Source organism: Excalfactoria chinensis, chromosome 16 (assembly GCF_039878825.1).
Source record: "Excalfactoria chinensis isolate bCotChi1 chromosome 16, bCotChi1.hap2, whole genome shotgun sequence".
Classification (NCBI taxonomy): Eukaryota; Metazoa; Chordata; class Aves; order Galliformes; family Phasianidae; genus Excalfactoria; species Excalfactoria chinensis.
The window spans coordinates 3,767,942-3,794,806 of NC_092840.1; the positions used below are offsets into that span (position 1 = coordinate 3,767,942).

Below are 26,865 nucleotides of genomic sequence, written 5' to 3' on the forward strand. Positions count from 1 at the left end.
ATATGGCTACATCAGGCTCTATGGACAAGAGGCTGTAGTACTTCTCAGCTTCTCCGGTTCTTTTAATTTTTATTTTTTGCCAGAAAATTAGGATGAGAGCTTGAGCTGTATTACAAAAGATAAGCTCCTGTCTAGTATTTTATTGGCCTGACCTCTGTAAACTGAGGCAGAAATGAAATTCCGTAAAACCAAACTTATTGGTTCTGAGGTTCTGTAGGAATCTACGTCAGTATTTGTAAAGAAGAGCCATCTACAGCCTATCTTAGGCAAACTGTTTCCTGATAATTAAGGTCAGTAAATAAGTCTTTTTTTTTTTCCTCCTCTGAATCTCACAGCAGGATAAGTTGCAGCTTCTGGGAGTTTTGGATGCTCAGCAACTTCCAGGGTTAATTTTTTTCTCTGTTGGTTTTACAGCTAACATTTCACAGACCTGCAGGACAGACTGAAGAATGTGTTTTGGGAGAGATGCCTGCGCTATCAGAGGACGGGATTGTTTTATAAGTTCTCAAACAGTAGTGATATTTAAGATATATTCTTTAAGGAAATTATATTTACACCTTGTTAGACTTTGATGCTCTTTATTGCCTGCAATTACAGAAGGATAATTTGAGAAAAATTCATTGCCAACAGCATGCTAGACCTTCCGTTCTAACTCCTGAGGAAATAACCGTTGCAAGCAGTTAAACCTACTGTGTTTTCTATGTAATGCACTGCTTGTTCTGTTCAGTGTGACTTCAGGTAAAACTGTATTTCCAAAAGGCACCCAGTCAACTGTGAATGCGTACAGATTCCCCAGTATCACTCAGAGAACAGGATTTCAGAAATGTGCCTGGCACTTGTGGCTGACTCTGGATCTAGATGCCCTGGATTTTTCCAATCTCTTTTGGCTCAACTGAAGGATCGCAGTGGTTGTTTGGGGAAAATACCCTTTTATGGGCTGTGAAGAGCTGTCTATAATCAGTGTCCCATATCTTGTAACCAGTTATTTTGCTTAGCTTTATTTTGAAGACAGAGGAACAAATAAATAGGAGAGCAGACCCAAGCACTGATGAACTTTGAACTTATTTGAACGTGAAGCTGATTAGCCACAATTGAGAGAGCACAAAACCCCAATCTGAACACTCTGAAATTCAACACGGGAAGCTCCTGGATCTAAATCCTGTGTATCACACGCATCTTCACCTGTATCCATCTTCACCTGTGAGAGATAAAAGCAGCTTCAAATTGTTTCCTTCCCAGAAGTGTGGGGCTGCTTCTCCACTTTGTTTTCCTGCTGAGCTGAGACATGACGCAGAGTGTGTCCCAGCTTCTGGACCCCGGGTTTTCCCCGACTGTCAGGTCACTCCTCACAGGTAATTGTTTACCATCGTCATCTAAAAGAGCTGCATCTTCCATGACTAGATTTACAGGTACAACCACTTCAAGGAGGAAAAAAAAAAAAAAGAGTATTCACAGTGAGGTAAATATGCAGGTTTATTGCAGCCAAGCCACTCCTTTCAGTGCTCATTCCTTCTTAGACATCTGCTCACCAATGTTAAAACCCTGAGCACCTTTGGCAAGGGGAGTGAACTCTGAGATCTGCAGAACGTGTAGCAGGGGTGCAGTGTTTAGGAAGGAAGTGCTGTCAGAGGAAAAGCAGCAGCTTCAACTTGTGTCCCAAGACAAGTGAATCTTGATGACGGCAGTTTATCATTAACCTAAAGGCTGCAAGAAGCATATAAGGAGGGAAAGAAGAAGAAAGCCAGAGACGCATCCAGGATGGAATCCACCGCCATAAGGATCAACAATGCTGCGGACATCTCTGTTATTGTCCTCTATTTCTTGGTGGTCCTGGCAGTGGGAATATGGGTATGTTGGGCTTCAATTTTCTATTTTTCCTTTTTTTTTTTTTTTTTCCTTTTGTGCTTGATGAACAGGTCGTTTTATAGGATCCTAGGAAAATGGCACAGTAAATGAAAATGTGTAATTATTAGAGATCGCAGTGCTTAATTGAGATGATTAATAAGTATATAGGGAGGGAAATATGGGTATTTAATGAAGAAGGAAAGATGATCTGGGGGGAGAAATGTTTATGTGGATTGAATAGTTGGTGGAGAAGGTGGAGTAATAGAGTTTGCGTGGGGAAGGATCCAACCGTGAGAGGTCAGGTCAGTGAAGCCCAAGCCAAGTTGGGCTGCTGGTAGAAAGCACGCTAGGGGCTGTGAGAGATGGCTGTGTGAGGTGGTGATGTGGGAAACAATAAGTGAGAGTTGAAGCAGTGGAGGTGGAGTCAGTGTGTGAGGAGGGCAATATGGTCTAGTGTCTGAGGTGTAAACTTGATGCTGTGACTGTGGGACAGACTGAGTGCTGCAGGCTGCTCTCAGCAGAGCACTGAGATGGGCCAAGATTGTAGCTGCCATTTGAATGCAGCATTATTGTGAATTTTTGCCAGAGGGACCTTGGCAGTGCTTTTGAAACTGTGAAGAAGGGACAGTTTCAGGGGTGGAAAGAGGTGGCTTTGACTGCTTGAGATCTAAGCAGAACTTTACCTCCTGCCCCCAGGCAGGCAATGCAGATTATGCTGAGCCCTGCAGGGGAAAAACTCATTGTCTAATCCTGAAACAAAGGACAGTGCATTCACAGCTAATGGGGAAAGGCAGATACTATCCTGTTGGTGATGAACTGTTTGGAAGTAATGGGCCAGTACTGTGAGTTACAAAGCTGTAAACCGTGGAATGTCACTGAATTTCCAAGCTGCTATTCTGAGGCTTGCTCTTAGCTTGGGGCAAGTGCTCCTGGTCACCTGAACATCTGACTATTAACAAGGTAAATGGAGGCCTTGTCCTTCTGTAATTCTGTGCTTGCCAGGAGCATCCCAGTGGTCCATTTCACTGAACAGGGAAATATACTGCAGGAAAACCCCCTCCTAGCAGGCTGCGTTTTGAAGAGCACAAAAAATGGGAGGTGAACACAATATGATCACAGCCTGGTCTTTGTCTTTTTGTCGTGGTAGTAGATTGAAAAATGTAGCAACAAATCTGAGGGCCTTAGTGTATCTGTATATCTTGCTGTCTTGTGGGAAGAAACTGGGTCTTTGCTGTGCTAGTCTTAACTACTGCTGTAATCAGAGGTCTGTGTCAGAAAAGGGCCGATTAGGTGATATATTCCGAGTAATTCCTGGAACCATTTGTCTCCAGCAACAATGTGTTCTTTATTGGACAAATGCTTAATTCAACTACTGTGTGTAGTGAAATGGAAATTTATTTCATATAAAATATTTGACTAATTTTCTTCAGTTCTTCCAGTGTTTGCCCGTTCAAAGTCCATAAGTGGAGACAATGGGAAACCACTATTTGATCAAGGTCATTAATAAAAGTGGAGGAAGCTTCCCTCTAAAGCCCATCCTTTGTTAAAAACAAACTGAGTGCATGAAAAGGAAATTCTAGCCTAGTTTATTTGAACTTCAAAGGAAAGTGAATGTACTGCTGAAACCACAGCAAGAAAATTGATTTTTGCAGATACCTGTTTGAGCTGGATGATACTGAAAAGCTGCATACCTTGCGCTCTATGAACATACAAAACTCAGTCTTTTTTTAGTGCCTAAAATCAAAGAGACTACACCTGTAATGAAGTGTTCTTGTGAGACTGAATTTGTACACTGGGTTTGTAGTTGAGTGAAGGCCATAAAGCCTTCACATTTAATGTTATTTTTATATTCTGGTTTTATTGTGAGATGAAGCCATGAAGCTTGAATACTTAACATAGACCTAGAGACAAGAATCACTGTACAATCATGCAATCATCTGAGTTGAAAGGGACCTTTACAGGTCATCTAGTCCAATTCCCCTGCAATGAACAGGGTCATATACAGTTTAGTGTTATTGTTTTCTTTGTCATAAATTAGTTCTTTCTAGCCACTTTTTTTCACTTTACCCCCCCTGTTTTAGTAGTTTGTTTTTAGTCAGTATATAGCTTGCCTATTATAATTAAAAATACAATTTAATCATTCTTCTTTTCTCTTTCTCTCTTTCTTTTTTTCCTCTAGGCAATGTACTCAACCAACCGAGGGACAGTAGGTGGATTCTTTCTGGCTGGACGGAGCATGGTTTGGTGGCCGGTCAGTGATATGTACTCTATGTGTGTATAGAATATATATTTGCTTCTGCATGTGCATCCACTTCTGTATAACTATATTTAATCCTTAACTATGAAGTATATCTACGATAGTGTTGAGACTGTAATGGCTATGTCGGGTAGACATACCCTACTAATCTTCAAACTCTCAAACCACAGTGGTACAATACTAACTGTACATCAAAAGCCAACTGACAGACAGGATAAAGTGTTGGGGAAGTTGTGCTGAGCTCTGAGTTGTGTTGATGTGACCATCTTGCTTGTACTTAGATACATTGATGATATCTGAGTAGATAAATCCAGTGTTTTGGCTTCTGGTTCATTTTATTTTTTTTATTTTATTTATTTTATTTTATTTTATTTTATTTTATTTTATTTTATTTTATTTTATTTTATTTTATTTTTATGTTTTGAATTTAGTATTTTCACTGCTCTCAAATAAGCTGACGTATTTTGATGTTATCATGGAGAAGAATTAAGCTACTGATTCCTTTGTATTGCTCTAGTGTCTCCAAATTTGGTAACAAGTTCTGGTCAGGAGAAAATCCTGGAAAGATTAAGATAAACTATTGTTAGAACATAGTTTCACATTTATTTAATGATTATCTGTCATTTATATTGATTGTCTTTGGTGCTGTTTTCTCTTCAAAGGTGGAGAAAAGCACTTACAGACACAAAACAGCTTGTTCATGGCCAGCCAGCAGGCCCCTGGCAGAAATGCTGTTAGAAGCAATTGTCTATTTTTCTAGATCATATAGTATCTGTTCAGCATGACTTCTTGTTTTCATGTGCTTGAACAGAAACCACGAACATTCCTGATTTTGTGCTGTTTCAAAAAATGTCTTTGCACCTCACAAGCCTTTTGATTCAAGATTCCACCCGCATAGATTTTGTTGTGGGACCCATAGGGAAATAGGGAGTAAATATTTGTTCTCTAAAAATTTAGATGATGATGATGATTATTATTATTGTAGTAGGTTACACAAATATCTACACTTTGCTCAGTCTTCTTCACATCAGGGAGCTCTTGTCTGGCTCTAGAAGGAATCAGAGCTGCCATTTTAATGATATAAAAAGATTAAAGGCTAATGACAGTAAGATGTATTCTTGTGGTAGACTGGATCCGAGAAAATTCAAGTTCCATTGGAAGCCTGAGGAAAGAGAAAGTTTCCTTTCTCTCCTTTTGAAATTACTATGAGATAAAACCCATAATTCTAGGGGGGAAATTTAACGTGCTTGACTGACAGTTTAATCAGTGGGCTGGTTTTAACCCTGTGCAATTCTGTCTACTTGTCAGCAGTGAATATTAATACTCTTTTGTGCAGACATGAATGAAAACAGAGGTGGTAAGGCAGAAAAGGCTCATCATGAACACTTGGTGTGGCTATGGAGGCACAGAGAAGTCCTGATGATTCAGTGGGTTGGAACCACATGATCCTTGAGGTCCCTTCCAACCCGAGTCATTCTATGATTCTATGATTCCCCAAAGACCCAGGGGCAGTTAACTAACACTGAATTCTCTAGCAATGCAAAACCAGCAGATTCAGCTTGCTTGAGCAGAAAGACAAAACAGATGACCCCATGTGCAGCATTTGCTGCTGGGACCATCTCTCTTACCTGCCCAAACTGCACAAGCTAGCATAGTTGAAGTGCTGGTCATCAGTGCAGTCTGCAGATCCCCCCTTCAGTCCTTCCTTTTTCCATTTCACAAATCATTTTGTGGCCATGAAGGTTGCTTGGTATTTTACAAAGCTAAGTCTGTAGCAAGTCCTTTCTGGCTGCTTTGTTGAGGTCAGTTCTGTAATTTCACTGACATCACTGTCCTTGTTGCTGTGAATGAGTCAACTCAGTAACTCCAATAGTTCATTAGCAATCAAGATATGTAGTTATGTTCTCACTGATTGCCAGAAGGCTATCATGAGTTAATTGTATGGTATGAAATGCTGCTCCCTTTACAAAGTCTTTTTAGAGAAAAGAAGAATCTTCAAGAAACTGGTTTTGGTTTCTTATGTTTGAGGGAAATCTCTTCAGGATAGACCTGCTTGACTTCTTAAATATTCATAACCAGCTCAACTTTATTCCAGAGAGTCACAGAAGCTCAAAGAAATTACCAGCTTTGTAACACTGGACCGTGCAAACTAAACTTCTAACTTCTTCTGTTAAGATACTTTCTACTGTTGTAAGAAATTGAGCATCTGTTACTGAAGGTCAGATTCAGTAGTAGCCAGTCTGTCAGAATTATCAGGTCTTCAGACACTATGAAAGTCAACAACAAAAAAACCTGGATTTTGAAGCTTTTCTGCTTTGAATTCTATTCTTCAGTTTCCATAGTTCTGCAGACAGTTGTATGCACAAAACTGTGAGTTACGTTCGATGCCTCAGCTCCTGAGGCATAAATCCTAATAGGGCAAAGTAGTATTTTATAGGTGTTTGATATGGCTGGAAAGATTTACTGCATGGGTATCAAGTGGGTAACATTTCGAAGTGAAGGACATAATGTACTTCAAACGAATGTCAGTCAGTGTATTTGCTGTTATTAAAGCACTGATCTTTGTGAGCAAGGTAAGAACTAAAGGGAAAAAAATACATATTTTTCCCCTCAGTTCTGCATGCCTTCTTTTGAACAGAACTGATCAGTGGCACAGCTTCTCTTATCTCTACATCCAGCTAAGTTTTATATGCTCTTACAGTTCTCCCCACTTGATGGACCTGACATTGCTGTGAGATGTCCGTAGGTACAACTCTGGTACATGTAAAATTAGTACTTTCCTTCCACAGGTGAAGTAAAATCAGAAATTAACTTATTTTGTCAAATTCCATATAAAAAAAAAAGAAAAGAAAGAAAGAAGATGATGAAATATTAAAAACGAAGCTCTGGTAGAGGAGGAAATGTGAAGATTTGTGCAGAATCTGTCAGAATGTTTTACCAGGCTGAAGGTGCTGTCTGCATCTCAGAGGACAAAGGTGGGAAGGTATCAGATGAGTCTGCTTATGGCTGTGCATATTGCTGTCACACACATTAAGAGACAGACACCCTACCTGACATATATTGTGTCTCCATACCTCTCTGACCATTTAACAGTGTTGTTTAATTTGGCAATTACGCAATACAGAGAACTTGAAGAAAATAACCAGAACCTTGGAAAAGTCACAATAGTATTTTACTGTCAGCAGCATACTGATTCTTCCAAAGTGACTGAAAGTGATCCCATAAAACTCCAGTAGGGAAACATCTTTCCTACAAGATACAGTCACAGCTGTGAGTTAAAAAAGAAGTATGGAAACTGCTGGGAAGTAGTTCTCAAGCATGGGAATAAGAAATGTCTCAGAGAAGAGGGATTTGAGAAGCATCTGCTGCAGGTGACTCAGAGAAGTGACCTCACACTGCTGTGAAGGAGCTTCTCTGTTCTCTGTGGAGTGGCTAAGGGCAGATACTCTCTTTGCCGTAGTGAAGGCATGCTCAGGGTTGAGGGAAAATGTTTGATACTGAATTAATGCTTTCAAACAGGAAATCAGGCATTAGGAATGTAGGATGTGTATTAGCAGATCCTGAGAGGGAGAAAATAAAGGCATTAACTGATAAGTACTACCATGGCGGTAGTCACTGATTTGCAAAGAGCTCTGTATATATGGTTTGAAGCAGCAAGTGCCAGGATGTCAGTGCATCCTATAGTTAAAGAAAAGTGCCAAGTGAAACAGTTAATGAATAACACGGAAAAAGCATAATGATCATCATCTGCCTGCAGTGTGATAGTACTTTTCCTGAACAGAGTACTCTTGTTAAAACCTGACCCTTTAAAAGATTTAAAAGGAGTTAATGTTCCACATTCCAGGTTAGCTCAGTTTTTTGCCCTCTTTCCCTCCTAACAGCTTTTGTTCCTTTCAGTTGACTCTCCTCTTTACTTTTCCTCCTCTATCTGTTGTAAAAATCAATTCACTAACATGTTGCTGAGAATGGCTAACAATTCCAACTTCAGCCCATCCTCCGGCTAATGGCCATGCACATGGAGGAACTCAAATACATGGATCTGCTCTTAGTGGCACTCTGCAAAGAGGCCAGACACAAACACCCAGCCTATTTCAAATTGGTGTGCTCTGTGGTCATTTCAACAAGGGCAAAAGGACCATCTTGTCCAACTCACTGGGCACAAGCATATTTGGCAGACATTCCTCTCTAACTGGCTTTTAACTGCAGTTCTCATTAATTCACACTTCCCAGCTGTGATGTCACATTCTACCTTTGGAGATTGTGTCCATTGTTACATATTGGTTTTGTAGCTCTGCTGAACCAGGTGTTGTTTAATTCAGAAAACAAAACTTAGACATTTAAAGTGATAAGCGCACTCCCGTTGTTTCATCCTAAATGTGGTGGTAATTTTGCATTGCTTTGTTTGGTTTCCTATTTTTCTTACAGTACAGTTGTACTCTGGGTGGAGTTTGGAATACATTCCCAGTAATTGCTGTTCTATGTCTCGGGTTTCTAGGCACTAGGACACATCCCATTGTAGCTTTCTTTTCTGAGAGTTCTTCATGAGCTGCTTTCATTACTTAGATCTGCATGCAGCACATTTCAAACTTCTGGAACAGGAGAGGGAGCACATTAAGTACGATCAGTGGTTAATGTGGTTAATCTTTTCTGGTGAATGCAATTTCTGATAACCTACATTAAAGTTTAATTGTCCATCTGCAGGGAAAACACCAGACAGCAGTTACTGATGTCTAGATTTACTACAGGATTTGTTTCCTCACAATTATTTTTGAGAAAACACTGTTGTTGTCACAGAGTGGTTAAAAGAAAGTTTGTTCTATTATGAGTAATGTCTCTGACGTATTTGATGCCTGTTACAAGACTTGTCATTCCTGTGGAAATATATTTAATGTGACAGTGATTACATTTCTGTAGGACACAACTGACTTCTAGAAAGCTAAAAAAATTGAAAGGAAAAAAATTGAAAGGTAAAAAAATTGAAGGAAAAAAGACCGGAACAAAGAGAACTTAGAGACAGAAATTCCCTGTCACAGCAGAAGAGTAGCTTGTCTGCATAAGGATTAAAAGATAACAGGGGATCCAACTGCAGAAAGGAAGAAAAAAAGTAAATAAACAGTATAATTTATCCCCTTAAATCTCAGACAGTCATTCCTGTGCTCTAAGAAAGGTTGATTTAATTTTTACTGCTACACAAAGGACTCAATGCAGTGACTGCAGACCTTGTAAATACATTCACATATATTCTAGGACCCTACAAATCAACCAGTGAGTTGCAGGCAAGGAACAATTGTCCCTCTTGTAACTCCAAATATATTCCAAGTGCTTGTACTTGGGATCTACATAAGTTGAATGTTTAGGTGCAGATCCTGTATTCAGGGCTGTAAAAGAGCATTTTTAAGCACTTTTAGGTCTTTCAGCTTAGAGGACTACCTCAAAGCTTTCCTTTCCTTTGCCTTATTAGCAAACCAGCCTAAATCCTTCTTGGTCTTGGTCTTTCTCTGATCAGCATTCCTTGTGTTTCCCCCCTATTCTATCTGCAGGATCATTGCAACGTCTGGGGGGTCTTTGCAGCATTCCTTCAATACAGCTCCTTTATTCGCTTTATTTAACATCTTGCAGAAGTGTTTTCTCAGCCATATAGCTTGAAGAATTTAATTAAGTTAATCTAATATCTTTTGACTAGAATCATGAAATCCATACGGCTCTTACTGATTGCACAATTAGTCCCACAGTCTGCAGAACTTCAGTATGAAACAAGGAGTGCAGGTTTGACACAAGAGCACTTATTGTTTCCTCCTTGAGCAAGGCAGATCTGTGTTCCTGTCTAATTATTTGTTTATCACCCAAATGTCAGTCAAGTTTTGCAAATATTTGAAAGTCTGCTTTGGGTCATAAGCTATTTGCTTCAGTTGGAAGGAGATTTATGCAGCATTGTATTCATGCTTCGTGTTCTAGACACGATGGCTGAAGTTTCAGATTTGTTGGGGGACGGAGAAAAAAAAAGAGTAGTAGTCAAGGAAGTTGGCTGTCATTCATTCTCATCGTTACTACCTGATGACAGACCGGCCTGAGTTCAAAATGCCAAATGAATGTGTGTTTTTCAAGTTGACATGAGCTGGGCTGAAGAATCAAGTCTTATCTTTCTGTTTCCAGATTGGTGCTTCACTCTTCGCCAGTAACATTGGCAGTGGACATTTTGTGGGCATAGCAGGAACAGCAGCAGCTGGAGGAGTTGCCATTGGAGGGTATGAATGGAATGTAAGTGGCATGAATTTGTGTGAACATATTTGTAACATCCAAATTATCTGCACAGGTTAATTGAGATGACATCATCAAATAATTTTACGCTGTCAAATTTTACTTGGCAATACTTGTTTCTGTATGGATCTACAAATGCCAGTGTTATCTCCTACTTATCTTCCTTGGTCCTTGTCCAAGTGACTGGGAGATGATGGCCCTTTTCTGCTGAATGAAGCTTTTTAGAAAATGTTTCACCCAAAGAAATCAGTGGATTCTCTTCTCATTCTATCATTTGATTACGTTTAATTATTGATAGAGAGCACTCTCAGACTGTAGGATGTCTGGAAGAGTTAGTCAGCTTTGGAATCCAATATTGGATTTTTTTAGCAGTTTTCTATTTAGAAATTTTTGAAAAGGCTTTGATTTCTTCATAGGCTACAGGAAATCTGGGACATCCTTCATGATCACCTACATTCTAAAAATCTTTTCCCTTTTAGTTTCTCCTTTTTCTGACTGTATTTATTCCACTTATGGTTGCCACGTAGAACAGAAGTATCCAGGCTGACTTAAAATGAACTGCGTGGGGAACCAGCAGCAGTATTAACTGTGACAGCATGAGGATTCACACAAGCTGATTAAATGAATTTCCTCGAATTCTCAGATATTGTGGGTGTGGATAACAATGACCTTATGGTGCTTGATTCACCTTCACTGAAGGGATTATACCAAAACTCACAAGACTTAATGAGCATTACATAGGTTTCCTTGCATTTAATTCTGTGCAGTAAAAGAAACGTACTACGCTGAGGAACTGTTTTTTTCCTTAACAAGTAAATGGTTGCTGCAAATATTCAGGTACTTATAAATATTCAAGAGCAGTAAAGATTAAAAAGAATTATGAGACAGTTTATCTGTCATCTTTCTCTATTTCTTTACATAGAGGCAGTAGACAACCTTATTCATCTTCTCTTTGCACACAAACTAAGCAAAAGAAAACAGAACAAGCATTACTTCCAATTTCATAGAATTCAAAGCTCTAGGACACATATCCTCCTTCAAACATATTCACATCTAACTCTTCCTCTCCTGGGAGATTCTCCATGGGATAATATAAATATGCAGAGTACAAGAATTGTTGTTTAGTAGGAAGCAGTGATATATGCACGATTTTGGAGAGTTACATTGCATAGTTTGTTTAATAATTATGACAGAGAGACTCTTGACTGTATAATTCAATTCTCCTCTTGCAAGGAATATGAAGGTTGGCAATTATACTGCTTGTTTATCTGTATTATTCCACTGAAATTACTTCTAAATTGCATTAGTATGATAGCAGATGCTGAACCACTCTTTCTTGTGCAGTTCTCATCTTTGATCTAAAGGCAAAACTTAAAAGATGTTACTGAAAACAAAAATAACCTCCTGAGCGGACAGAAAAAATGTAGAATTTTGAGCAGAATTTTGTTCTCTATTTGTCTATCTCATTGTGTACAACTCTGTTAGGGAGAATGTACTAGCTGTTTCAGTCAGAAAACTGACACCAAAATACAGTAAGGTCTATATTTCACAAAATGCACATTGCAATTAAAAATTCATTGAGCAATGATCATATGGAAATACCAAATCCTTAACTAAGTGCTTGTAGTACATACTGTATAGTGTGTGGGATGCCTGTAATATACTGTGCCTTGTAAAACACACAGACATCTCACAGAAACTCAATGCAGAAAGAAGTTAGAGAGATATTAAAAGTACTTCTTTACCCCATACCTAGGATTGCTGATATCACAAGATACCATTGCAGCACAGCTGATTCTGAGATGGAAGGTAGTCTGACTCTGTACCTGGGATGAAGCAATTAGCAGATAGGTCTTAGTTCCTAGATTTAATTAAACTTTCTTTAATGTTTCCCAGAAACTGTGGACTTATGGGCCGATCACATTTGAACAGCATGCTTTGAGAACAGCTGGAATAAGCTAGCATTGCTGGTAGGGTGGCATTTTGATACTAGGAGGCAAACATACAACAGAAATCAGCAGTTCTTCTGCAAAATGTATTACCATGTGTGCTATTTTTGCAAACTTAGTGTGCTCTTCAGTTTGCACAATGCATGACAAGTCTCCTAGCCAGGATTTAATTCCCAGATTTTCAACCATAAGACAAAGGATAGAGCAACACCCATCGCAGCCCCAAAGTAACCAGGTTTGAGTGGTTTCAGTGGTCTCTGCTGTTTGATCTGATAAATGGTCTTAGGGAGTGCTGTCTAGAGAGAGGAAACTAATTCAGCTGATCTTCTCTTGACTGCAGGCTCTGATATTTGTGGTTATTCTAGGATGGCTGTTTGTACCCATCTACATCAAAGCTGGGGTAAGTAAAAACAGCGTTATGAATTCCTGTGCTCTTTGTTTTATTCTTCCTCTCTCTTCTTGTTTGTGGGTCAGGTCTGGAGTATTGCAAAGCCATTATGAGTAGCATGGGAGATCTGATTTCATTATAACTTGTCTATATTATCTGTATGTATATGAGTAATGATGATTCTCAAATTCTGAGTCCTGAGATGTGTTTGGTACTCTGCTTTTGCTCTCCTTTGATTCCCGGGGCTGCTGATCCATGCAACTGCATTTGCAGCTCCCTTCCTTTGCCTCCCACTCCACAGTATCTGAGTAGCAGAAAGCTAACTTGCTTTTATCTGTGCCCACAGGTGGTGACAATGCCAGAATATCTGAGGAAGCGTTTTGGTGGGAAACGGATTCAGGTCTACCTGTCAATCCTTTCACTGATCCTGTATATTTTCACAAAGATCTCAGTAAGTATAACTTCGGCAACAATTTTTCAATCCAAAGTTGATCTAAATAAAGGAAACTCTCATTTACGTTATTATTCACACGGTTGGCTCTGTTGTTTCTGATTTGAAGTCTAATTGAACTAAGGGGTAAGACGTGTAGTATGTGTAGTTATCTTCTGTATAGTGAGATTATGTGCACAGATCTGTTTTGCAATCTGAGTTTTGTTGGCTCCTTGAACATATCTGGGAAGACTTTCTTGGTGTTTGTTGGGCTTTCTCTCTTTTTTTTTTTTTCATGTTTTTAAGGTTTACTTCTAGAGCAGGCAAGAATGGAGAGAACCTTACATGGCATTACGCTCTGTTGTTTGGGGATCTATGGAATATATGGGGAAAAAATCACGACCTATCAGTTTGTGCATTTTGATCTGCTTGAATCATCTGAGAAATAACAGCTGCTGCGTGTCTAACCATTTAGTTTTAGAATCTTTTTGCATTGGGTTGGGCACACAGCATCCCACTCCAACACTCTGGTAATTCTGATAAGAAATATGAGCATCACATCTTGGAAAAGGGTGTTGTTGGGTTTTCGAGGAACAGGATGTTTTGCCCCTAAACTTCATATTTATCCTTCACTCTGGTGAACACACTATCAGCAATACGTGTAGCTGAGGGAAAAGTGCAAAGGAGCATTGAATAAATGGGGATGATAGAAACTAGAGAACAAGAGGGTGGGAAAATGCAAAGGAAATGGTAACAGCTGAGATGAATGGAAGAGAGATTCTTTGAATGGCTAAGTGGTTGCTATAAAGTTTAAGTTGCTATAAATTTAATGTTTATTAAGCATGTTGTTGTGCTGCTGTGAAATAGTGAAGACAGCTGGTATTTTCTGTACGTCTTGAAACTACTAAGCCTTTGAAGAAGTCCACAGTTCAGGTATATTTGTCTGTTGTTTTTCAGAAGTTGCCATGGCAGATTACTCTTTGCCCTCTGCATGGGAGCTAAGTGATAATAGTGCAATTTAAGCTAAAAGATCGGCCTTTTGCTCTCATTCTCACATCTTCACGATAACTGATCCTTGCAGAGGTTATAAATTAAACAGGTTGGTACTGTGTGGCTGGCCCCAACGCTGGATTTCTGTATAGTTCAAAAGGATCAGTTAAATTTACTGTTGTTGTGCTTAGCTTCCATAATCAGAAGTCCCAGGTATGTTGCACATGACACAGAGTTCTGGCAGTTTTAGTAGCTGAAAAACATTTCCAGTCAGATGACTCAGTCCTATTCTGCAACACATTTTGCAATAAGCGCATTAACGAGTTATGTAGGTTCTGAATTTACAGTCCTTTATTCCCAGTCTCTATCACACCTAAGAGTTTAGTCATGAGATTTCATCCTCTTTCACTACGGGTGTCTTGATAACAGGCAAGACACATTCTCTATTTAAACTTCCCACGTGGTCACAAGGCTGAAACACCTTCTTGAGCACTTGTGGGAGCAAAGCAATAGTGAAAAGATCCATATAGCAGCGGATTACCAGCGCTCCACTCTACCATCACAGCTTCTGATGAAATTAGCTGTTCCAGATGTATGTGGTGAATTGCCACAGAATTGGTTTTCTGTGCTATGCAGGGGAAAATTTGGAGTACAACTGCTCTAACTGTTCTGACACTGTCAATCTCATGTACAAATGTGGCTCTGATTTCTGTAGTATACAGACTTCTTCTGCATTGTTGCATTATGTGACTATATTCAGTAGAGCAGGGTTTGCCGAGGTCTAATGTACTTGCTGTATTTTATTTGCAAAAAGCAGAAAACTCAGTTTTTGGAGGTTTCAGCTACTGCCAGAGGAAGTAATGGTAGGTTTTTCTGTCCCATACAATGCAAAACTGGGCCCAAATTGTCTTCAAATGAACCATCTCAAGGAGCACAGAGGGCAGGGCTGCTCCACCCTGGACAATAGCTAGCTTATTTGTGCTGTGCAGAGCTAGCACACGTCTCTCTTCACAGGGACACGTTACATCTCCATACATATCCATGTGTTGTCAATCTGTGCCCTACCCAACCTGCAGATTTGCATTTTACTTCCCTTTACTTTGTTGTCACCAGGGCTTAGCGAGATTTGGTGTAGAAGGATCTTTCTGTCCTGCCCTTGACAGGCAGTCACACCTAACAGTTTAACTGCCACTTATCCTTCTAGAAGAAGAGTGGCATGTTATGTTATCTGGGTAGTTATTTCATGTGTTGATTCCTTCATTTGATATAACATTATCAAATGTTCTTTGTAATGTTATAATCAGGGGACTTTCCAATGAGTAACAAAATTTGCCAGGTCATGTAACTCCTGTTTCACTCTCTGGCCTGCTGCTCACTGCTGTGTGATGATTAGATTCTCTTTGCACGTATCTGTACAAAATTATTACCGTTTCTATCTTTTCTTGAATGTTTTCTGTGTATTTTTATCGTTCCTTTCTTTTATGTCTAATCAGCCACTTGTCAGACAAGGCTATGCTATAAGGTATTGATCTTTGGCATCAGGACAGACACGATCATTCAGCCCAAATGCTTGTGTAGCCAACTGAAAATCATTTCACGTGTATGTGCTTCCTAAGCATGCAGCACTGTGAGTCCAAAGCCCCTGGCATCTGTCAAGGTCTTGCTTTATAACCATGTTGCTGATACTGGTAATTGTGCCAAAGAGTATGGTCTAGAGAAGATAAAATTAAGAGTAATTAACTCAATTATGATAAGACAAAAGAGAATTAAGTTCTGAAGAAATCATAAGTAGATTTATGAGAAATCAGGGTATAGGTTTACCAACATAATGGGAGGAAGAAAGATAAACTCATCTTAGAACTTCACAGCGTAGAATAAACTGTAGAGCACTGGGGGTTCATTACACTGGTGCTGGATCCACTAGTGACATATGAAGGCTCCAAGTTTGTTACAGTGCATTCTGCCAATTGTTCCTGCAGGACTGGTGTGTGGCTTTGAGGAAAGAGCTCATAATGGGAAGATTATTCAGAGATGAGATAAGGATCAAATGGTATCAGTAAAAGGCTATTAGAGGAGAAATAAGGAAATACTGGAAAGAAATTATCTGACTGGGAGGGGGCAGCAGTGAAGCTGGAAGGTAACAGCAATTCAAAGTTGCTGATAAATTGCTCAGGACACTGAATAATTAACTATATACTTCTTTGTTGGGGTCATTTTAGGGCCATTAATATTTAATGCTATGTGGGCTAAACTAAAGCCAAGAACAATAAAAGACTTACTCAGATGTAAGCAGATCAGTGGTGTGAAAAGGTGAGAAAAAATATTCCCATAGGGATAAGAGACAAAGGACACAACCTGGCAGCCACTGGGAGACATGATCTGAAAATCATTCCTAATTTCAGCCTAAAATCTGTAAGAAACGTAATCATCCCAAGCTGCTCCAGGGCAGGACTTGGGGAGTGGAACCCTTGTTGTGGCTCACACTCTGCTTCCTGCTTGTCTTCTGCACATCGGGGCACTACATGAGGATCTCCTGCTGCACTGGTCAGCACTACCTCATTCTCCAGAGTGAAGCAGTCCTGGCTTTGGCAGCACTTTGTAGCTCCTGATCATCTTTGAGCACTACTAGGGCTTGCGCTGTGAAGTGAGGCTGTGACTCCCTTTATTGCACCCTTGTATGGGAAGGGCGGGATAGAGAAAGAAGGCATGCAGGTGGGATTGGGTGTGAATCCTTCATCTGGATGCTCAGGAGGTGATACAGACCTCTAAGGAAAGGATGACTAATAGCAACTCATTAGAAATGCACTGGGGTAGATCGTTCTTACTGTAAACTTAGGTAAATAACCTAGATGCAAAATATTTTTAATTAAGGAGATCATTTAATGTGATTAAAATCCCAGTAAGAAATAGATTGTTATTCTGAAAACTGAATAGCTCCGTTTTCACACAAGAGCCAAAGGTCTCTTCTGTTAGCCAGTGACTTGTCAATTATTCTCACAGGAACTTTAGATTTGTGATAAATTCTTTGTTTTTCATTCCTGTGTGTCCTGAACTAAAGAGACTAGTTACAGCACATGTATGTAAGCAGTGGGAAAAAAAGGGAGAGACTTATTGGCATGAAATGAAGAGCCATGCCATGTCTTGGAGGCATCACAGGTCCCAGCCCTGGACATGAGAGTGAGTTTTCAGTAAGGCTTTATTGAAGTCCATCAGTATAGAAGCAAATGTGTGATGTGCCATCACCTAGAACCTATAATTAGTCTAATATATCATTTTCATCTCTTACAGGCAGACATATTCTCTGGAGCTGTGTTTATACAGTTGGCCATGGGGCTGAATCTGTATTTGGCTATTATTATCCTGCTTGCTATTACTGCTCTTTACACCATCACAGGTGAGTTTGCAGAGCAGTCTGATAAAGTAATTAAGTTAGAGAAGCCAGAAAAAAGAAAACAGGGAGGTCGATAAGATGGGGAAAATAAAAACACAAAAGGGGTGTGTTCAAAGGGATCTTTGTTTAAAGGAGAGAGGTAAAAAAAAATAAAATAAAAAAGAAAAAAGTTATAAAAGAGAAAAGAAAAAGAAAAAAGATTTTCATTGAGGCATTTGCAGAGGGGTTAACCTGTTTGTTCTTTGTCATTAGGTGGCCTTGCAGCTGTTATTTACACAGATACATTGCAGACGTTTATCATGGTTGTGGGATCTTTCATTCTCATGGGATTTGGTAAGTAAATGACAGTGCTGACATCAATTGATCTTGCAGCGTGGAATCTCATTGTCTTAACTAGGAAATTTCAGTTCTTACACCTGTTTATCAGGGAGTGATGTAGGCATGTTGCCAAGCAATTTGGTCATTGAGACAACTCCATCCCAAAGAGAGCAGGTAAATCCTGTGAGAGAATGGGACTTGTGATGGGTAATGAGGCAGAGGTAGAGTTGCCGATGATACACTTTGGATGTTCCAAGAGTAACTTTTTTTCCAGAAGGTGGTAATTTCATAGAATTTAAAGGTGCTACTGCTTGAAATTTCTGATTCAAAATGAAGAACTGTTGTCTCATTGCATGGTTTTTCTGTGTTTCTAGCTGCAGACTTGTGTTAAAACAGCTCACAAATCCTAACACTTTTAGTAAGTCTTGTAGTTGACCGGTGGATGCCATTATATTGGGAGTTATGTCTATGGATAGAACTGAGCGTGTCCAGAAGCCCGTATGCACTTTAAAACAGAAAGCATACTGTGAAACAGAACTAATAGGAATGGACCATAAGAGAGAAAGAGTGATAAGATTCAGTCAGATTTCAGTTCCTTCCATTTCTAGCTATTCAGTTTTCAGACCTCTAGGCAGGTCTAATCTGAAGTTAGATTAATCCACCACTTTTATAACAGAAGTAATGGGTAAGATCCCGCTTTTTGGTTTTCCCTGGGTGGAAATAATCTTAAATATACTTCTAAGAATGCATGCATGTGAGATGTTGAGACTGTGGAGCTTAAATCAGTGCTTGACAGATACGCTGAGACCGATGAATGAAGGTCACTTTAATACTTTATTGTGTGAATACTTACATAACACTGCATGCTATTTGCTGAAAATGCACATAGATACGCACTGGGGTTTTGTTCATCACCATTACAGTGTTTTTATCCCGATGTTCTCTGGTTCTATTTGAGATGTCAATGTTACATCCTTCATCACTACTTTTGCTTTCTATTTTTCAGCATTTAGAGAAGTTGGAGGGTATGATGCATTCATGGAGAAATATATGAATGCAATTCCATCCAATATCACCTATGGAAATACTACAATTGATCCAAAATGCTACACTCCTCGAGCGGATGCTTTTCACATCTTCCGAGATCCTGTCACTGGAGATCTGCCGTGGCCAGGGCTTACTATTGGTTTGAGCATCCTTACTCTGTGGTACTGGTGCACAGATCAGGTAATGTTGAAGCCTTATGCCTTGGAAATGCAGAACATAAAACTCTGCAGACTTCTAGTATGATCTAAGTTTCTTCTCCTCCCCACAGTTTGATATTCAAAACTGGGTCACAGAAATAGCAGTTATTAGTCAAGAGTGTTTCCAGCTTCTGGTTTCTAAACTCCTCCTTGATTAAATGGCTCCATTTTAGGGCTGTTGGACCACATGTGTGCAAGAAATTGGAAATGGTGTTCTCTCAGTTCCTCTTATGACCTGCCCAGAAGATATAGCGTTTAATTCCTTTCTAATGTTTTTTAATGTATAATTGTGTAAGAACAAGGAGAGAATTTGTAATGTGAACATTTACTAAAGAAACCTTATATCAAATGATCTTCGTTGGACTGGGATGACTCCCCCATTCAGAGATCCCAGTTTGTTTCCTGTTTGTGTGGCTCCCACCTTTGCCTGCAGAGTTTTGGGTGGATTTTCTTTATACATTTGGTCAGTCTGGAGGCCTTCACCATTTCCTCCTTCCTTCCCTTCAGAGCTACCGTCCAGCTTCCCAGAGGGATCACACTGACATGAAAGTAGGACAGTGTGCTCCTGCAACTGTGACATACATACGTGTTCAATCTAAAGAGAGTGATCTCTCTGATTCCTGAATTGTGAGGAAGATAATATTTCACAATTTATAAAGCAAATTAAAAAAGCAATGTAAATATCTGTTTCCTTCCTTTTTGTCTCTTTGATTTGCTTTTTAAATAACTTTTGAGAAAAAAAGTTTATTAGCTGAATAAACGATATTTCCCTTAATTTATTTTGAATGTATTTTCATGTAGAGTTAATATTTTTCTGGTGATGGAAATTCATAAACAGGCTCTTTCACCATCGCACAGGTTAAGGAGTACTTTGTGTCTGGAATGTGGCTTGGTGTGGTCATGGTATTGATTGAGTCATGCGGGTTTGTCGTGTCTTATCAATAGGTTATTGTCCAAAGGTGTCTCTCTGGCAAGAACATGTCCCACGTGAAGGCTGGATGTGTGATGTGTGGATACCTGAAGCTCTTGCCCATGTTTATCATAGTGATGCCCGGAATGATCAGCCGAATTTTGTATACAGGTATACACATATATTTACAGGGATGCTGATTTCCTCTTGCTGCCAATCTTTCACTGGCAGTCTCTCTCAGTTTCCTTTTCTCTGTCCTGAATGCCTGTTGGATTGTCATCTTGTCATACAGTTGTTCAAGGCACACATGTGAACAAATACTGACTACACCGAAAGAATCATAGGGCATAGAAGAGATGGTTAGGTTGTTCCTCTGTTTGTTATTCGACTTGCTTTTCTTGTGTTACTGAGTTCTGGTCTGACAAATTGATTCTGGTGTTTTATGATCTGCAGCGATTTTTAGTATTTTTATAGAGAGTAAAGGGACAGTGGAGGCTTAGAATCACCTTCCAGCCTGCTAGCAGACCAAGGATGATACAGAACGTGTCAGTCCATTGGTTCATTGCATATTTGTTAGTATGACCTTGTCTAACCATGTCTCATTATCCTCTTCTCAGATGTGGTGGCTTGTGCTGTGCCCGAAATCTGCCAGCAGGCCTGTGGCACCTCAGTTGGCTGTACAAATATTGCTTATCCCAAAATGGTAGTAGAACTTATGCCAAATGGTAAGACACTATTTTTGTTTGTTGTTTTGGAAAGGTGAGGCCGCCAGACTGTAAAAATGAGTGCCAGGGAGAGCCCAAGGCTCAGATTTAGCTAAAATAGTTAGTCAAAGGGGTAAGTAATCCTTATTGGTTGTGGCCGTAGGTGCAGAATAGTTGCGTGCCAACAATGTCAGCTGTCAGCAGACACCGAGCAATGACATTCTAATTGTGCTCCCTCCCTGAGAAGGTCAAAAGTAACGTACTTAGCCAGTTTTATAAAGGACTGTCTCCGTCAGGATGTGTGAGTCGCAGGCATAAACCTGCAGTCCTTATGCTAACCCCACTGAGGTGGGAGAAGACACTGTCTCATGTAACACCCGTTCAATGAGAGAATGAGACACCAATCTGTAGAGAACTGAGTATAGAGAAAAGGAAGAAAAACTTCAGCAGAAAACTGGAGCTGATTCAGAAGACTAGAAAAATCAGATTACGGTATTATGCAAACCACGGCACTTCCTTGATCTCTTTATAATTCCCCATTGTTTCCTAAGTGTTGTAGATAGTCTTATTAACATTACTATCATACTTCCCCATACTATGTTGATTAGATCATGCTGCTTGGAAAAGTGGTTTTACCCCAATTTTTAATCAGTAAAAGAAACCTGTGGAATCTGATTTCCAAATATACCACAGGCAACCAAGCACTGCATTGAATTCAAGAGAAATGTTTTTATCGCTGTGGGTGAAATCTGCTCAGTAGTTTTTGTTTCAGCATCTAACCTGAACGCGTTCGCAATGGAAGTAGCTGTGCTCTAGAAGCTCAAGCGTTGTCCCATCACTGCTGTAAATAGCTTTTCAGAAGCTCAGCAGCATCACTCTGCTTGCGTTGCAAGAAAGTAGCGGGCAGGCATTAGCAGACAAATGTGCCAGAGCATGCATAGCTGGCTGACTGGAAAGGGTCAGACAGTCTGTATGGATGGTGCCATGTATTGACACAGCCATCCCAGCTAATGTATGGAGTGTCTTTGTTTTCCAGGTCTACGAGGTCTCATGTTATCAGTCATGTTGGCATCCCTTATGAGCTCCTTGACTTCCATTTTTAACAGTGCTAGCACACTCTTCACTATGGACATTTACACCAAAATTAGAAAACGTCCATCAGAGAAAGAGCTTATGTTAGCTGGAAGGTAAGGCAGAAATGCGGCACACACCTGAGATGCATTGCAGACAGAAGCCTTCAGAAAAGTGCCTGAGTGAAAAATCCGTATTTGCAGTGTTCAGGCAGTGCAGCAGTGGCCTCCTGTGGCCAGGCAGGCTGTCCTACGTGTGCTTTCCCTTCTGGATATTTTATGATAATAATTTCCAGACCTTATTTCCAAGTTAATAGACAGTGGCTAAACTGGTGTTCGACTCTTACCTTCTGCTGCTGTTGAAAGGAAACCATTTGCAGATATCTTTGTAGGCTTTATGCTACACCGTACTCAGCATCAATGAACTGGTTCCTCGAGCTGATTTGCTATTGATTCTTCTCTAGTCATAACAAAGGAAAAAATAAGTTATTTTCTGTGTTTTAATTTCATGCTTAGCTGTATGATAACTGGTGTTTGACAGACACAGCACCCAACTTGAATTACTTTTGTTTGTTCAATTGTAATTGGCCATTTCATTGATTTTGCTGGTTGAAATACAAAATAGACATTTAAATTATTGACTAATTGCTATTTCTGATAGATGCTTCCAAGAAGGTGGCTAATGGAATATCTGGCTATGTTTACAGGGCATTTATGTTGGTTTTAATTGGCGTCAGCATCGCCTGGGTTCCTGTGGTGCAGTCAGCACAAAGTGGGCAGCTCTTTGATTATATTCAGTCTGTTACCAGCTACCTGGGACCTCCCATTGCTGCTGTCTTCCTTCTTGCCATCTTCTGCAAGCGAGTAAATGAGCAGGCAAGTACAAACTAGCAAATAATTAAGCTGCATGTTGCTTTAGTTATCTTTTTGTTTTTATTAAACCAAACATATCACCCTTCACCTTTGTCTTGAATGCTATATACGTATCTCAGCAAACCTTTCAACAAATATGCTGTTGTTCCATCCATTATTTCCCATTGCTTTTTGGATCCATTCTAGGAGTTGCTGATTTTTATTTTTAGAACAGTAAATTGAGAAATATTTCAAGTAAGTAACTCAGAAGGGATGAGGTCTGGATTATGCTTTGATTGGACCATGAGCCAGCTACCTTAAATGGGATCTTAGCCATTCTGAAGGCTCAATATTCAGGACTTCAGTTTCTTTCCTATAGTGCTAGGAATAATAATATTTGCTACTGGTTTGCTCCAAGAACGAGTTTCATGAGGAAGCCTACAAGACAAACAGCCATCTTTCTGTTTTTCAGTTTGGCTGACACTTTTTCTATCTGCTTTCCCCCAAAACCATTTCAGTGGTTATCTGTGTGCACAAAAACCTGCTTTACACACGAGGGATGTTCCATCTCCTGTCCCAGTGTAGCTGCGTCTCACGGATGGATTGAATTTTTGTGGAAATCCGAGGTTGATCTGTGATTGTAGCTGGAATTTGGCCTGGGTTAGAATTTAATATAATCCTCATGTGTTTGTGTACACAGCATTCTTCAAAGCTGGATAAACAGATAAACATCAGGGCTTAAAATGCATAAGATGAACTCCAATATTGTGATTGTTTACGTGATTTATCAGTACGTCTTGTTCAGAAACATCCTTATTTTGGCTAGAAATTGAATTAATTAACTTATTCTACTTCAAAACCTTTTTCTGACTTTGACCACTGACAAATTAAAACTCTTTTTGTTTTTAACCACCAAAACTAGAATATGTTTAAACTGGGACTTCCATGTTTATGTTACAGTCATTAGCTAATTGACTTCACAAGCTCATGGAATGGCTGAAATCGCCAAAGTCAACATAGCGTGTCAATACCTGCATGTTTCCCCCAGCAGCTCTTCAGGAGTCACAGTGCGCTGGTTTTGCTAACTTCTGTCCCTCTTTGCAGGGTGCCTTCTGGGGCCTGATAGTTGGGCTGCTGGCTGGGCTCGGTAGGATGATATCAGAGTTTGCCTACGGAACTGGTAGCTGTGTGTCCCCTTCCAACTGCCCGTTCATCATCTGTGGGATTCACTACCTTTACTTCGCAATTATTCTTTTTGGGGTTTCAGCCATCGTTATCCTGGCAGTCTCCTTCATGACTAAACCGATTCCTGATGTACATGTGAGTATTGCTGTACTTCTGCTCCTAGAGAAATGAAGTTTACCACTGGTTTTAAATACTGTTACTTGGTATATTGTCGCATTTCACCTATCTACACCTTGTAAGAAAGCAAGGGAGACAGTCTTCATTTATTTGTCACCAAGCTTCAGTAACTCCTAGTGATCTAAGGCGCTGACTTAACAGACATTTGGGATGCTGTGCTGTCTGTGCACTCAGGGTCTAGTTTTAAACTTCTTTTTTTAATGGCAGCTTTATCGTTTGTGCTGGACTTTGCGGAACAGCAAAGAGGAACGAATTGATCTTGATGCAGATGACAAGGAAGAGGAACCTGATGAAAAAGATCAGGAATCAGGTAACTGTTGAATAACTTCTGTTGCAGTATCTGAGATGCCATCAATATGTTTGAGAATCCCTATTTCATTCCTGAACAGATAAGAGCATGCCTTGTTTTCATAGAACAATACGCCTCAGCAACAAAACCTCAACCCAGATCTAAAGGGCTAGTAAGGTGCTTTCCAATCCACAAGTCCCTAGTGCAGATTAGAAGTGACAGGGGAAATTCCTGTTCTCTAGACAGGTAGGTACCAGCTCTAGGTTTGGATTAGTGGTGTACACTAGCAGACCTGCATATAACTGACACTTACAATGAAACAAGAATTCATTTTGAAATAGAGTGTAGTAGCCAGCAATGAAGGAGCGAGGGCATGGGGCAGGACAAAAGGAAAGTGAATTGCCAGACATCCATCAGAGCAAAACCTGCTTCCTTTCCTGGGCTTCTCATTCTGCTGCCAAGTTCCTTTTCATAAATTAAATTAGAAGTGTAGAATGTAGGGGAAAAAATTGATAGCAGGTTGAGCGTTGCAGTGTGATCAGTTTCTCACATAGCAGATTAAGTCTCTATGCTGTAAAAGGCCTTCTTGCAGTATTTAGAAAATCACAGTTTTTTTCCAGGTGAGCTGTGAAAACACAGCATTAACTTCATTCTTGTACAGCCTTGTACTGCATTTAAAGGCTTCCATGCAACTAAGACCATAAATCAGAGCTACTATATTAAATATAGGAAGGAGCTCAGTCACGGAGAACTTCTGGTGTATACAGCAGTCCGTGCTTGCATTTCATGACCAGTATGCTATTCCTTCCAGTTTCAGAGGCAAGTGAAGACCCAGGATGCCTAAAGAAAGCTTACAACTGGTTCTGTGGCTTAGATCAACAAAAAGGACCCAAACTGAGCAAGGAGGAAGAGGAAGCACTGAAGAAGAAACTGACTGACACATCAGAAGTGCCACTTTGGAGGAATGTTGTGAATATCAATGGCATCATCCTACTGACTGTGGCTGTATTTTGCCATGCCTTTTTTGCATAAGCCTCTGATTGCAGTTCTGAAATCGTACTGTATTGTCAAGCAGAAAAAAATCAGTTGTAAACTTGCACAGTTAGATTCAGTTAGTATTTTCATGCTCTAAGTTTGTAAAAATCAGGGTAATTTACTCACTGATTTTGTGATCATAATTTCAACAATCTGAAGATGAAGATACCAGGAGTTCAAGAAAGAGAATTTCCATTCAGAAATTGAATCAGTCCAGGATTAATAGAGGTTCAGAATTGTCATCCAATGTTCTCTCTTCTCATGATACATTTCATGTTGTAGGTGCAGAACAGCCCTGCACTAACCGTTGGCTCATTTCATGAGCCATTTATCAGGGTTTGTGAATTAACTTTGGGGGCCAATGATATTATTTTAATTTTCAGCTCTTTCTCTCCTGATCATTCAGGTTTTTGTTTTCCTTTGAGTACAACACCTTGATTACTTAAAAACACCCAACATAGAGGCCATACTGTGGGCCAAACTAAAAAATCTCTTTTGTTCTCTCCAAGCGCAGCAGTAAGGGGCTTTTGTATATAACAGTGCATTTGATACTGCGTCTAACTTTCTATTATCTCCTTTTTCCACTTTCATTTTCTGCGGTATTTTTCATCATCTCGTGTTTCTCAGTAATGAGAACGAACCATCTGAACTGATTGCCTTTTGACACTGGTCAAATAAGGATTCAATTATTCTATCAGGAATTCTGCTTATGATAGATGCTCTGTTTTAAGGTTAACTTCAAAAGGTCCCCCCTCTTGTATATTTTAATGTGTATCTATACTTGAACATGGCACTCTTTTTATACAAAATGCATGTATTATATATACATACAATACATTATATATATGCACATATATGCTATATATCAGAATACATGTATGTGTGTGTATATATATTTATTTATTTATTACCGATCGATTCCCATCTTGGTATGTCAAAGTTAATCTCCACCCACAGTTGTTAGGACCTCTTTATCCTGGAGATGGTGTTAATGTTTCGCTTCTTTCTATGAGCTGTACTACAAAATAATCCATGAACGTTGTTAAAAGTCCAAAGCGTGAGTGCTGGTTTTGCATTTTTCTCTTCAGAACGTTTGAGGGCTTTGTAATACTTTGATGAAAGACTATAAATCTTTCTTCTGAAGACTTCATTGAGAAATACAATTCATGCTGTATGAAATTTCAGTATGACAGTGTGAGTTCCTGAAGGAGAACAGCCACAGCTGTGGGATATCAGCTGAGTCAGTCTGGTTGGCTCCACTTGCTAAATGTGAGACCTACTGGAGACACAGGAGAAGGGAGAAGGTAGATGTGACTCTTCAAGTCAAAAAGCAACGAATCTCGTCCTCTATGGGTAATTCAGCCTCCTGGGGATTCAAATGTAGAAAGAAGACATCAGCTGCTGAAGTCAAGTAACATCCCTTGTTACTGTTCCATACGGATCACGGCATGCTGTGTTGTTTCAAAGCATTTCATCACAGTGTGTTTCCCCACAGCATTCTGCCTGAGATAGGCGCATCCAATAAAGGTGCTGTGGCCTCTATATGCCCCACCATGTTGCTCCTCCAGCTTTA

At 39.8% G+C, this 26,865-nt stretch overlaps 1 protein-coding gene across 4 annotated transcripts; it reads left to right on the forward strand.

Moving 5' to 3' along the window:
• Positions 1-1,500: 1,500 nt before the first annotated feature.
• On the forward strand, positions 1,501-25,308 carry SLC5A1 (solute carrier family 5 member 1). 4 transcript variants are annotated; one of them, XM_072350950.1, is made up of 15 exons: positions 1,501-1,848; positions 4,025-4,096; positions 10,256-10,360; positions 12,650-12,709; positions 13,044-13,148; positions 17,406-17,511; positions 17,761-17,841; positions 18,833-19,053; positions 20,016-20,151; positions 20,598-20,705; positions 21,721-21,871; positions 22,462-22,630; positions 23,711-23,926; positions 24,176-24,284; positions 25,069-25,308. In XM_072350950.1, the coding sequence occupies exons 1-15, from the start codon at positions 1,759-1,761 to the stop codon at positions 25,287-25,289; spliced, it is 1,950 nt and encodes a 649-aa protein (XP_072207051.1). In that variant the 5' UTR covers positions 1,501-1,758; the 3' UTR covers positions 25,290-25,308. The 4 variants fall into 4 exon arrangements, with proteins under 4 accessions (XP_072207051.1, XP_072207050.1, XP_072207052.1 ...); XM_072350949.1 differs by having other exon boundaries at positions 24,176-24,278; XM_072350951.1 differs by having other exon boundaries at positions 24,176-24,278; positions 25,075-25,308.
• The last annotated feature ends 1,557 nt before the right edge of the window (positions 25,309-26,865 follow it).